At 38.9% G+C, this 12514-nt stretch overlaps 1 protein-coding gene across 4 annotated transcripts in view; it reads left to right on the top strand.

Annotated features, from left to right (window-relative positions):
- SLC4A4 (solute carrier family 4 member 4) overlaps positions 1–12514 on the top strand; it is a 349252-nt gene that overhangs the window by 309245 nt on the left and 27493 nt on the right. For all 4 annotated transcript variants that reach the window (XM_073600633.1, XM_073600617.1, XM_073600610.1 and 1 more), the window contains 5 exons: positions 1276–1454; positions 3037–3109; positions 8912–8980; positions 9441–9614; positions 11746–11907. In XM_073600633.1, coding sequence (XP_073456734.1) covers positions 1276–1454; positions 3037–3109; positions 8912–8980; positions 9441–9614; positions 11746–11907 — 657 coding nt within the window. The remainder of the gene's footprint in view (positions 1–1275; positions 1455–3036; positions 3110–8911; positions 8981–9440; positions 9615–11745; positions 11908–12514) is intronic.

Genomic DNA, 12514 nt, shown 5'->3' with positions numbered 1-12514 from the left:
AGGGAGCTATTCTATCTGCCAATATATTTTGTTCATATGTCCATCGCGCCCCTGGAATTTACTCTGCCCTGCCATACAACACAGCCCTGCCTGGCAGGTCAGGAGAACTGATTTTTCTCTGCTGCTTGTTACCCATGTCTTGTCCCTCCCACAGCCTGTGATTGGACAGTGAAATGAGAAGCAGCAGACTGATGAACTCTTCTCTCTGTTACTTTGCTCTCTTCTCCTCTAAGTATGCTGCACATAATCACTGCAGCACAGTCTTGTGCTGCTACTGCTTCTTTTAGTCTGTAAAGGGAGTTGTAAGAGGCTAATACCAGGTCAAATTGATACTTATGTTGCTTACATTAAAAAAAAAAAAAAAATTCATGTTTTAATAAAGTATATAGGATTTTACCTAATATCTTCCAGGAGTTTAGCTTTAAAATATTCTTTTTAGCTAAGAATGATATATCATATGTTTGCAGGAGTAGTTCAGCAGACATCTTCTATAGCCTATATAGACAGCATAAAAACACAAGCAAATATTGGATATTTGACAATTTCAATCTGTTTTTTACTTGTCCCCTATATTAATGTAAGCCAAATCAGATTAAAGTGTTATTGTATATTTCATTAGCATTCAAAGTGTGTTTACATTTTTTTTCTCAACTTTACTTTTGGACAAATTCAGATCCATACATATATTCTCATAGATCAGTCAAGTATCACATGCACTACAAGTGAGACTCTGTCAAGTGCAGTGATTGTCCTGGTTCAGCAGGGTGGAACTGACATGTTGTGAGGTCTGAACTTGTTATGTTCAGTGGAAGACCTTCCTTCTCTGTTCCCCAGATCACTTTCAATGCAAATTAGTGATTTTAGCCTAACAGGTCATAAAGAGTAATTCACTGCAATCCTGATATTGTTCTGGTTAGAATAATAATGTCTTTTCTTTCTGCTGTTCAAAAAATTCATTCACTTCCCCGAAATTCCTATATGTGCAATGTTATCAATTACTTCCTGAATTCTCAGATGTCTCCTGTGAATTACTCCTTGCAATGTGTAGTGGTAGTCCATCAATGGAACAATAGCTGCATATTGCAAGACCCTGAATTCATGACATATGAGTAGTCATTATATCTCCACAATCACTGCACAGATACTACTTAACATGGTGTCTTGTTGTCAGACATACATTTGTGCGATCTGGTGTTTCTGCTGTTGTGACCACATAAGTAACATTAACCTGATTGTTTCACTTTAATTAAACAATTCCTTTGTCTTCATTCCTAGAAAGGAGCTGGGTACCATCTTGACCTGTTTTGGGTTGCTGTTCTGATGATTGTATGCTCTTTCATGGCTCTTCCTTGGTATGTGGCTGCAACTGTCATCTCCATTGCCCACATCGACAGCTTGAAAATGGAAACTGAGACATCAGCCCCAGGAGAGCAACCTAAGTTCTTGGGAGTAAGGTACTACTGAAAAATAAATTCACACAATGGTGGACAAAGGATACACTTGGGCAAAAACCAACTTGAGCCCCATATAGCTTCTGTCTTTCATCATCTGTCCTCTTGCCCGAATATGGTATATTTTCTAGGTGTTGATTACCATCCTTTTCTGACACCTTCTGAACCAGCTCTGCCCTCACTGTTATTAAAGTTACCAAACATATGTATTCCATTGTCAACAGGCTCACTCATGGCACAGGACCAGTAAGACATAATAGTTAGAGTTATGGTCTGATCTCTCTACAGTTTATTGTTGAAGGACAAGTCTCCTCCAATATTCCCTTGATGATTCCTTCTGTCTTTTACGACCTTGGTGCAGCTACACAGAGTGCAGGAGCAGTGTGCCTGTTCTTGAACTGTGTGTGTGCAGGGATTTCTTAAGACACTACATGCCCTAGGTACATTTAAATAATATCACTGTTATGTTTCAACACCAATGATTAGCAAGAATTAGCAAGAACTAACCCTATAATGCGCTATTAAAGACATCATGAGGTCTGCTAAAGTCATTGTTACATTTAAACTGCATGAACTGCTAAACAAGACAAAGGAAATATTGTTTCATGCTTCTTGAACTACAAAGAGCCTTATGACTTCTTTGTACATCCTCTGTACCCCCTTTCCCCTACATTTTTTTTTCCTGAGGTTAAACAGAACATTTCAGAGTAGGAGAACAAATTAAAAACATACATTTAAAAAAAAGGAAAAAAAAGAGTAAAAACCTTTAACAATTTGTACATTTTAGGAATTCCTGCTACCCTTCTAAGCCAACTGCCCTAGGCACTGCTCCATGGGTGGCATTGTGCATTGTGGTAAATACAGCCCAGTGTTTTTTTTTTTTTTTTTAGTTAAAAACTACACTGGGGGAATTTACTAAGAGTGGAGCAGATAGAATCTGGAGCTGTGCATGCCAACTGATCAGCTTTGGGTGTTCATTTTCAAATCTTAACTGAACAAGCTGAAGCTAGAAGCGGATTACTGTGCACAACTGCTCCAAACTCTATCTAGTTTTAGAAAATTTACCAAACTAATTTATCGACTAAAATTGTGTCTACTGTATAGTGTATAATCTGTAGTATTGACAACCATTTAGTTCATTTTTAATTTCTCTTAAAGCAGAGTTTCACCCAAAAGTGGAACTTCTGCTCATTTGTCTCTCCTCCCCCTCCGGTGCCACAATTGGCACCTTTCGGGGGGGGGGGGGGGGGGGACAGGATACCTCCTCCTCCCTCCTCCTCTCCCTGTCACCGGAAAGTAGGAGAGAGGAGTGGGGCCTCGCGCATGCGCAGTAGGGTTCCTGGCGTGAAGCCGTAAGGCTACACTGCCGGGTACCCTTACCCGCAATGGCGGCGGCAGCATCCAAAAATGGAAACACATACAGCAATAAAAACTTAACAGAGGTTCAAACCCTTACCCACTCTATCCAAAACTAGGGAAAAAATGTTCTCCATGTTCTTTAATAAGCCAAATTTTCTCTGTTAATTATATTTAATGACATACAAAGTTGCAGAACAGAGTGTTAACCATTTACTGTTTGTTGCAGGGAGCAGCGAGTCACAGGTATTATGGTGTTCCTACTGACTGGTATATCCGTCTTCATGGCACCCATATTAAAGGTAACTATAGAAAGCATATGTGTTATTTTCACAAGTGCATATAACAAAATCCATTTTTCTCTAAAATGGGTGCTGCATAATTATTTTTTTAAGGCTTTTTTTTCCCTTTATTTTCCGGCAGCAGCATTGTTAATATGGGGGGGAACATATAGTGTTAGATACACTAGCAGATTTAGATGGACTTGGCTGTTAAATTAAATCTGAACTTTAATGCCGCGTACACATGAGCGGAATGTCCGTCAGAAAAAGTCCGATGGGAGTTTTTCATTGTATATTCCGACTGTGTGTATGCCCCATCGGACTTTTTCCGTTGAAAATTCAGACGGATTTAGATAGATGAACATGTTCTAAATTTTTCCGACGGAACTAATTACTATCGGGAAACCCGCTCGTCTCTATGCTGTTCCGACGTACCAAAAACGACGCATGCTCTGAAGCAAGTACGAGACGGAAGCTATTGGCTACTGGCTATTGAACTTCCTTTTTCTAGTCCCGTTGTACTTGTTGTATGTCACCGCGTTCTGGACGGTCGGACTTTGGTGTGACCGCGTGTAGGCAATACAACTGTGGAAAAACCTTCAGAGTTTATTCCGACAGGAAAACCAGTCGTGTGTACAGGGCATAATATTTTTTGGCAGTTACAACAAATAGTTTTTTTTTCCTTTTCGGATAAAGGTTTTACATACAAGAATCATAGCTGAGTATTGTAATTACCCCTGTCAGTGTTAATTGGTTTGTCTCAACCCTCTGTCACTTTTGCTGGACAGCTTGGACTAAAGGAAGATAAAAAGTAACAGATCTAATGCATGGATCACCAGGTAAAAATAAAGGAGCTTAAAAAAGAAAGCTAATGCAGCCACTACAGCTAAGGATTGGTAAACTGCAATATAGTACAGGTTTTTGGGGTTTTACCATTTTAAAGAAAGGGTAAAGGCACTTTGGGGTTGATTTACTAAAACTGCAAAAATGCTCAGAGTGCAGAGTGCAAAATATGGTGCAGCTGTGCATGGTAGCCAATCAGCTTGTAACTTCAGCTTGTTTAATTAAGCTTTGACAAAAAAAAAAAATAGAAGCTGATTGGTTTCTATGAACAGCTGCACCAGATTTTGCACTCTCCAGTTTTAGTAAATCAACCCTTTTGGGACTAGATGAGTGGGTTCAGTCAATTAAAACTATAATTTAATATTTTATCTGCAGTATTCCAAGTACCGGTAGCTTGTTATGCTTGAATACATGTGGAAGAGAGAATATTGATAAGATAATAAAAAAAGCCTGTCTACCCCTGGGTATGTTCCCCAACTATGCCTGGGGATTTGTGACCTTTCTATAAACAATGTCCTGCTAAAAAAAAAAAAAAAACTACCAATAATCTGTTATCGCTCCATTGGCATGTAACAAGTTAATGGAATCAGTGCTACCAGATACTTATGTGTCTGTTCCCAGTTCATTGTTGAGACTAACTGAGCACCGTCTGTTGCAGCACTATTTGCCTTCTCAGTGAGGGAGGTTGACTTAAACTAAGACCCCTTTTACACTGGGCCGCCCGTGTGCATTAGCGGTAAAATGATGCTCGTTTTAGCAGCGCTTTACTGTTGTTTGAGCGCCACTTTTCAGCCGCTAGTGGGGCACTTTTAACTCCCGCTAGTGGCCGAAAAAGGGGTTAAACACACCCATGTTGCGACGCTTCCAAATCGCTTTTTAGGTGCTTTCTATTCATTCCAATGGGCAAGGGCATTTTGGGAGCGGTGTATACACCGCTCCCAAACCACCCCATAGATGCTGCTTGCAGGACTTTTTTTAACGTCCCGCAAGTGCACCGTCCCAGTGTGAAAGCACTCAGGCTTTCAAATTCGGGTGGCATGGGAGGCAGTTTTCAGGTGCTTTACAGGCACTATTTCTAGCGCTAAAATGCCTGAAAACTGCCTCAGTGTTAAAGGGGTCTAAGGTGATCAGTGTGTTTCTGCTTTATATTGTATCACTTTTCACTGCGGTAAAGGCTGAAAATGTTACATTCTGCAAGCACATGGGAGTCCTGCAAATTTCCTGCTTGTTCATGTTTAATATAAGGTTACTTTTCAAGATAAATTATCATTGTCCTATGTAGGTATACATCACTTTGCAGTTGTACCAGCTGCAACAGTTGTGAACACATTATGCCAGCTACCAACAGCAGTACAGGTTGGAAAAATGCTACTATGGGGTCAGCCATAGGCGTGCATGCTGGGTGTGCTTGATGTGCTTAGGCACACCCTAATCACGCCATGCGCATTAGCATTATCGCTCTGTGTGCCAACAGGAAGATGGAATAGATCTCCCTTACTGACTCTGCCATAAGAGAAATGTTTACGCAGTTTTCTATGACTGTGCCGGCTGGGAGATCAATGCTCCGGGGTCATATATATGTGGACACACACACAGGTATGTTTGAGCTTTAGGGTGCACACCCTAATGCGTAGGCTGCGCACACCTATGGGGTCAGTTCACTAAAGCGTATTGTATGTATAACTGTTTCCATTATTGTGCAGTATCTGTTAAAGCTACCCTGTCCCTGGGAAAAGTTCTGCACTAAAAGCAACCTGTAAAAGAAGGTTAATGTTTGCCACACTGGCATGTGGCAGCTCCAATCTTCTCTCTTTTACAGTGCTAAAGCTGACGCTGATATCCAAAATTTCCGGGAGTGCTGGATGCCATGGAGTTGATTTACTAAAGGCAAATAGGCTGTTCACTTAGTAAGGGAATTTGCACTTTGCAAGGGAATATTCCCTTAGCTTAGTGAATGAGGTAAAGATCTGCTGACTTCCATCATCCAATCATATCCAGCAATAATACAGTTTTTGTTTTCCTTGCACATTCTTTGCAAAGTGAATTTTCCCCACATTTACTAATTTAATGTAAACGTCTCTTGCAAAGTGATAATCCCTTTGCAAAGTGAACAGTGTATTTGCAAATCAGCCCCTTTGTCTTCCACTGTGCTGTGGTTCCCTCTGCTTCCCTCCACAGTATGTCACTACAGAAGACAGTAATGGCATAGGGGACAAAGGGGTAGAACAGCAGAGCGCAGCTGTGCAAGATACTGGATGGATGCACCTGTACCTCCTAAACAGAGGGAGGATTGGAAGTACCGGTCTTCTTGTTTTACAAGGTGTTTTTAGTGCAGTTTTTTTCTAGTAACAGGGTCACTTTATCATGTAACTACAGCAAGAAGATCTGTTATAGTTTTTGGCAAAGTGGCTCTGTAGCCCCATAGGGGAAATTTCCTTTTACTTCCTGTCCCAGGACAATATTGTCACCTTCTGGGAAAGTGGAGGATAAACAACAACGGGGACAAAGTTAATAAGTAAAATCTTACAAATGATCATTAAACTATTAAAATATTCTCCCTACGATTCATGTCACATGAATGATCCTGTTGTTGGTGACAACGCGCTAGTGACAGGATCGCTAAAAAAACCATTTACATTTTGCTATGGAGTTGCTCTTGCCCACCAGTGTGATGTCTCTTTATTTACCGTTCCCTTGTTAGCATGTATGATTTTGCAGCGTTCTGGGACAGCGAGGGTAAGTGAAAACTGGGTGATTCTGCCATCAATGGAAACACCTAGTGGTCATGGCCCTAACAGAACCACAAACAACAATAAAGAAAAAAAGAATGAGTGATGATAAAAGAAAAAAATGTTCTAACCTGTATAAGTCATGGGTAATTAAAGTAGAACTATAGGCAAAACTATTTTTTTCATTTTGGATTATTGTTCCTATTGGAAGATTTCCCCTCTATTTCTTTTTTGGGGACAACCCAAAATTTGTGATTTTCATTTACTTCCACTTAAAATGATAATGGTAAACAGGACACATAGAGAGGGTGAATCTTCCTTATGGTGACACAGATTGCAATAAAAACTGCCAGGTCTTCTAACCCATCTCCCCTCTATCCAAAAAAAGTTTTGCCTTTAGTTGTTTATCTGTCTACTTCTACTTAGCGATTGTTTTGTTTCATTCTGTTGTTTTGTGTTTTTCTTTTTAAGAATACTTGGAAAATAATAAATGAAATGATAAACAAATGATTTTATTATAAAGACAGGGAAGGAACGAAAATGTACTGTGTGCCATTTGCAGTAGATAGGAAACAGTGAATGAGCTGACACTGCCATCTAATGGTGTCTCAAATTGTTGTCCAGCATACAACAACAGTAACAAAGTCTCAGCAACCTCCTTTTGTTTTAGAAATTTTAGAAATCATTTTAAACTGCAATTCTTTATGTGACCTATGTAATAGTAAAAAAAAAAAAAAATAATAACAGAAAAATTCTGGCTAAGGAACATATAATGTAATTAAATGTATCTGACGTGTTCTATACAGCTTTGTTGTCAAGGTCCCAGGGATTTGGCAAGAGGCTTAATTAACTTATTGTGAAAAGTAATTTCTGCTGCAGTTGGGAACTAGTGATCTCACAGAACACAGAGAGCACTAATGAGATGCCATCGAAATTAGAACTTGCTGATCAAAGGGCAAATTTTAATTCCAGTTTAAAGCGGTCTTCTAGTGAGTGTGTTTTTTTTTTTTTTAGAATTGTAGATATAAATTAACAGAGGTTTTCAATGTTTTTGTTCCTAATTGGGCTTGAAGTAAAAAGGTTTTTTTTTTTAAGCGAAAGGGCACAAAACTTATGGATGATCATTTCAAGCAAGACGTATATTTCCTGCTATAATAATTGTTCTACTTGGGGAAATGTCATCATTCAATTGTGATCAAGCTATTTTGTCACTTGACCTGACATATGTTATTCACTGTTCAGTGGATGACGATGTTGCAAAGCACAATGGGGTTGATTTACTAAAGGAAAATAGACTGTGCACTTTCCAAAGTGCAGTTGCTCTAGAACTTGGTGAATGAGGTAAAGCTTCACTTTGCAGAGAATATCCAATTACATGCAAGAGAAGTTAAAAAAAAAAACAGCATTTTTGCTTTTGCTTGCACATGATTGGATGATGGAAGTTCATTAACTAACCTCTGGAGCAACAGCACTTGCAGAGTGCAACTGCACTTTGCAAAGTGCACAGTCTATTTGCCTTTAGTAAATCAACCCCAATATATGACAATTGCTTTTTGCACCACTAACAATAAAGACCCTTCCCTCCCTTAGATTGTATCCCACACTTTCTGATTTTTATTACCAAAATTATTTTTGTGTGTATGCCATAATCTGTGATGAACAATGATTAGCTCATGCTATCAACAGATAATGAAAATGTGTTTGTAATCATCAGAACTCCTTTGTATTACTGAATATATTTGTCCAGAATGCATTTTTTGTGACAACGTTTTCACCAGTGAGAGAAAAGTTCTCCAAGTACACATGACCAAAAAAAAAAAAATATTTTTTAGAGGGGAAAGGATGTAATCACAATTAGCACAAGGACGTTGTCAGTTTCCCTGGTGGAGATTTCTTGTCACATCCTAAGGCCATTATTGTAAGAAAGGCAGGAAGTGAGGGGAAATCCTCCAGGGAAATAGGCAGCAGTAAAAACCTGACAAAACTTTTAACCCTTTTCCGCTACGAAAGAAAAAAAGTTCCTTTATTAAATAAAATTGTTATAATTGACTGCTTTATTAGATGGTAAGGTCTCAGGAGCAGAGCCCTCCTAACTCTATTGTATTGTAACTGTGCTGCCCCCCCCCCCCATATAATATAAAGCGCTGCACACGCTGTTGGCTCTGCATACATCTTATATTGTAATAATAGTTCAGTATAATATTAGATATAATACATTGATCTAACATTTTTGTATTTTATATTTTTCTAGTTTATCCCCATGCCTGTCCTGTATGGTGTCTTCTTATACATGGGAGTGGCTTCACTTAATGGAGTACAGGTATGTCATTAGTCACATTTTAGAACTTATGTTCATTGTAGCCTGAAACTCTGAATTTTACAGCCTTTATGTTTCTTAAATTTCATTTATTTGCTCTTCAATTCATTAAATAAACTACAATTTGATGCTCAAAGGTGTAGAAGTTTTGATCTCTACAGAGATCAGGGAAACCTTCATTCTTTGTTCATGAAAGCATACATTTTTTTTAGTAGAGGTGAGAAAACCTGTATGTACAACTGTGAGAAAAGGAAATTTAACACATTTTAAGTCTATCAAAAAGACATCAGGTTATACTGATGTGACTATTAAAAAAAAGTATCGAGACAGCTGGGTAACATTCTCACCATTTGAGTCATGTGAAGCCAACAACAGTACTCAGTACTATTCTGACATCCATCTATTGCCCAGAAGGTCACTTTTTTATAACATTCTTTTGCATTTTTCTTTCTATTTACTGTAGTTCATGGACCGCCTGAAGTTGCTTTTGATGCCTGCCAAGCACCAGCCAGACTTCATTTATTTACGCCACGTTCCTCTACGCAGGGTGCATCTGTTCACGTTTATTCAGATCGTATGCCTAGCACTGCTTTGGATCCTAAAATCTACAGTGGCAGCTATTGTATTCCCAGTAATGGTGAGTTCATATAAAAGATATAACTATAAGGCATGAAAGTGTGTCAAACTGCATGGCCTGTTTCTTTGAATGCTTCGTTTAAAGAAATCTTTATGTTTTTAGATAAAGAGGAAGTTAGTTTTGAGCCTGCCAGCTCACAAAAATATTATGTTATTCTATTTATGTGGTTGTGAGTGTCGCCAAAATAGCTTATTAAGTTGCATGTAGAGTGATCTAAAATAGCAATTAAAATGATGGGTCACCATCTTTCTTTTTTGGACCTATGGAGAATCAAGCAATGCATTCACTGACTCTACTTTTGCAATAAAATACTGATATTATGTAACTGATATGCATTGGCTTACACATACCAACCTAATGTCCTCAGGCCACAAATAATGTCTAGGTGTGTTCATTTAGCCATTTGTAAGGTTTTCTTTTTGTCACCTGAAATCCTAAACTCAACCTTTTCACATTTTCTGTTAGTAATATGTGTATGTGGAGAAATATGGCTCAGAAGTGTATGTGACCAACACACTGGAGGAAGGGGGCCTGGGGGGTCCGGGTGAAGTGGTGGAGTGATTCCAATACACTGTAGAGCAGTAACTTTCAATAGATTGAAGATTCTCTACAGCAGTGTTTCTCAACCTTTTTTCATTCAAGGCACCCTTTAAAATTATGGACAATCTCAAGGCACCCCATTATAAAATGTAAAAAATTATTCTAATAGTTTTACATTATGCAGCAGCATCGACATGCGTAGGACACCAAACATTAGAGGTGATTTATTCTTACAAAGAAAGTACACTTTTGCACACTAGTACCAATTAGTATTCCAGTGTTTCTCCTCTCCCTCAGTTTCTCTCCATCACTCAGCTAATGTGACCACGGTGTTGATGGGAAGGGGCAGGGTAGGGTTACACAAGGATGCTGTGCAAGTGATCAACACCCTTCTTATCAACACCGATGACATCACTGGTTGTTAGGACGCCGGTGGCTGGAAGGTTGAAATGGTGCACAATAAAGACCTGTGGCTTTGTGTGACTAAAAGGCAGGCTTGATTCACCTGCTGGCTTGTATACATATTTGGACAATTTTTAGGCATTTTGCCAAGGCACCCCTCAAGACACCCCAGGGTGCCTGGGCACTCTGTTTAATAAAGGCTGTTCTACAGTAATAGATAAGGACCGCAGAGGGTGCATTCAAGTCTAGCAGTATAAAAACATATGTACTCAAACAACCTTGGCAGTTTACAAGACAATGTAGCGATATCAGGCATATACATGTAGAAACGTCATTCAGGGTCAGCTTCTGGGGATGGACCTTTTCAGAACAGCATGAGCTCCTTCGGAGGGGTTGCAGCACCTGTAGCTGTAATGCAAAGGAGACACAATCAGGGACAGCAGACTAAGTCTAGCAGTAGGTGATTGAAAAACTATGTAAATAGCAGCTCACAGAAGTAAAGGATAAAGGGCCTTATAACATGTGGGTCTTCCGCCTCACTTAGGTTCGATTGTCCATTAATCATCCAGATGTAGGTGAGCCGAGCAGTGTTCAGCTGTCTCTGGAGCCTATGGATATGGATAGGAGGTTTACTACAGCTACAGGTGTTGCATTCTCTCCCAAGGAAGCTTATCCTGTTCTGCAAAGGTCCATCTCTGGAAGCTGATCTCCTACATGTATATGCCTGATATTACTACATTATCTTGTAAGTTGCAGATTGTCATGTGAATAAATGAGCATTATACCAGACAAGAAGCGTGGTTCAAATGGCCTTGTTTTGTAATGCTGAACATGTTGCACCATTTATCAAAATAACGTATTTTATTCAACTGAGGGTTAGGGACATACCCCAGTATTTAAAGTCACATAGACAACTGAGTCAATTAAATCCAATCACTATGGTGACAACACGTGTCAAGACAGATGTTGTTGTCCAATCACAGGAGTGTAACTCCTATACCATGACGTGGATAAAGGTAAACTTTTACAAACATGCTTACAATGGTTTTAACACTTCTGACTCTTGCTACACAAAAGGATTTACGTTTTTTTTATCACTGCCCATGACTTTGTGGGGAAGGTTCAATTTGTCTCTTCTCCAGCTGTGCACTATTTCTGTAATTACAAACATCTACTTGTGCTTTTGCAGATCCTTGCTCTTGTAGCAGTAAGGAAGGCTATGGACTACCTCTTTTCCCAGCATGATCTTGGCTTTCTCGATGATGTCATCCCTGAGAAAGACAAGAAGAAGAAAGAAGATGAGAAGAAAAAGAAGAAGAAGAAGGGAAGCGTGGACAGTGACAACGATGATGTAAGATATTGTCCACTTTCCTAACAACAGCTCATGATGGTTAATTTTGTGTTCTCTAATCTTATTTAAATACATTAAATGTGTTGGTTATTATTTTTTTCTAATGGTGTTTTGCATAATATGTTTTTAAACTTACTGAAGCTTGTGATATAAGCTTGCTTCTAGGAAGAAGCGTTTCAATATAATGGAATAGTCAGGACTGAACGTTAGTCCCAATAGCTCTGTGGCAGGTTCTTAGAGATTCTGTATTCAGCAGGTAATGCATTGGTTTCCTTTGGTTATCCTTCAGTAATACAGGTTACTCAATCTAAGTGAGTAAAAAGCAGAATGTGACCCTGAAGCGAGACAGTGCTGGAAGGCATAATAGAGCAATATCTTTCTAAACATAGCCAACTATTACATGTTATGTTCTATCAATAATCAGTAAACAAGCACCTTACTAAATAAAATATATGCAAGTACGGAAAACCAAATAAATGCTTAAACAATATAAAATGATATTTATTTTCCTAGTTTGGATTGCTATAAATACGCTGTTGTTGTAATTTATTGATTAACTTTTATAGTGGTTACCTGTTCTTGCTGCTTAATAGCTGTTCAATGGTAC

The sequence above is a fragment of the Aquarana catesbeiana genome, linkage group LG01, assembly GCF_042186555.1.
Source record: "Aquarana catesbeiana isolate 2022-GZ linkage group LG01, ASM4218655v1, whole genome shotgun sequence".
NCBI lineage: Eukaryota > Metazoa > Chordata > Amphibia > Anura > Ranidae > Aquarana > Aquarana catesbeiana.
This window is presented reverse-complemented; position numbering and strand designations above follow the sequence as displayed.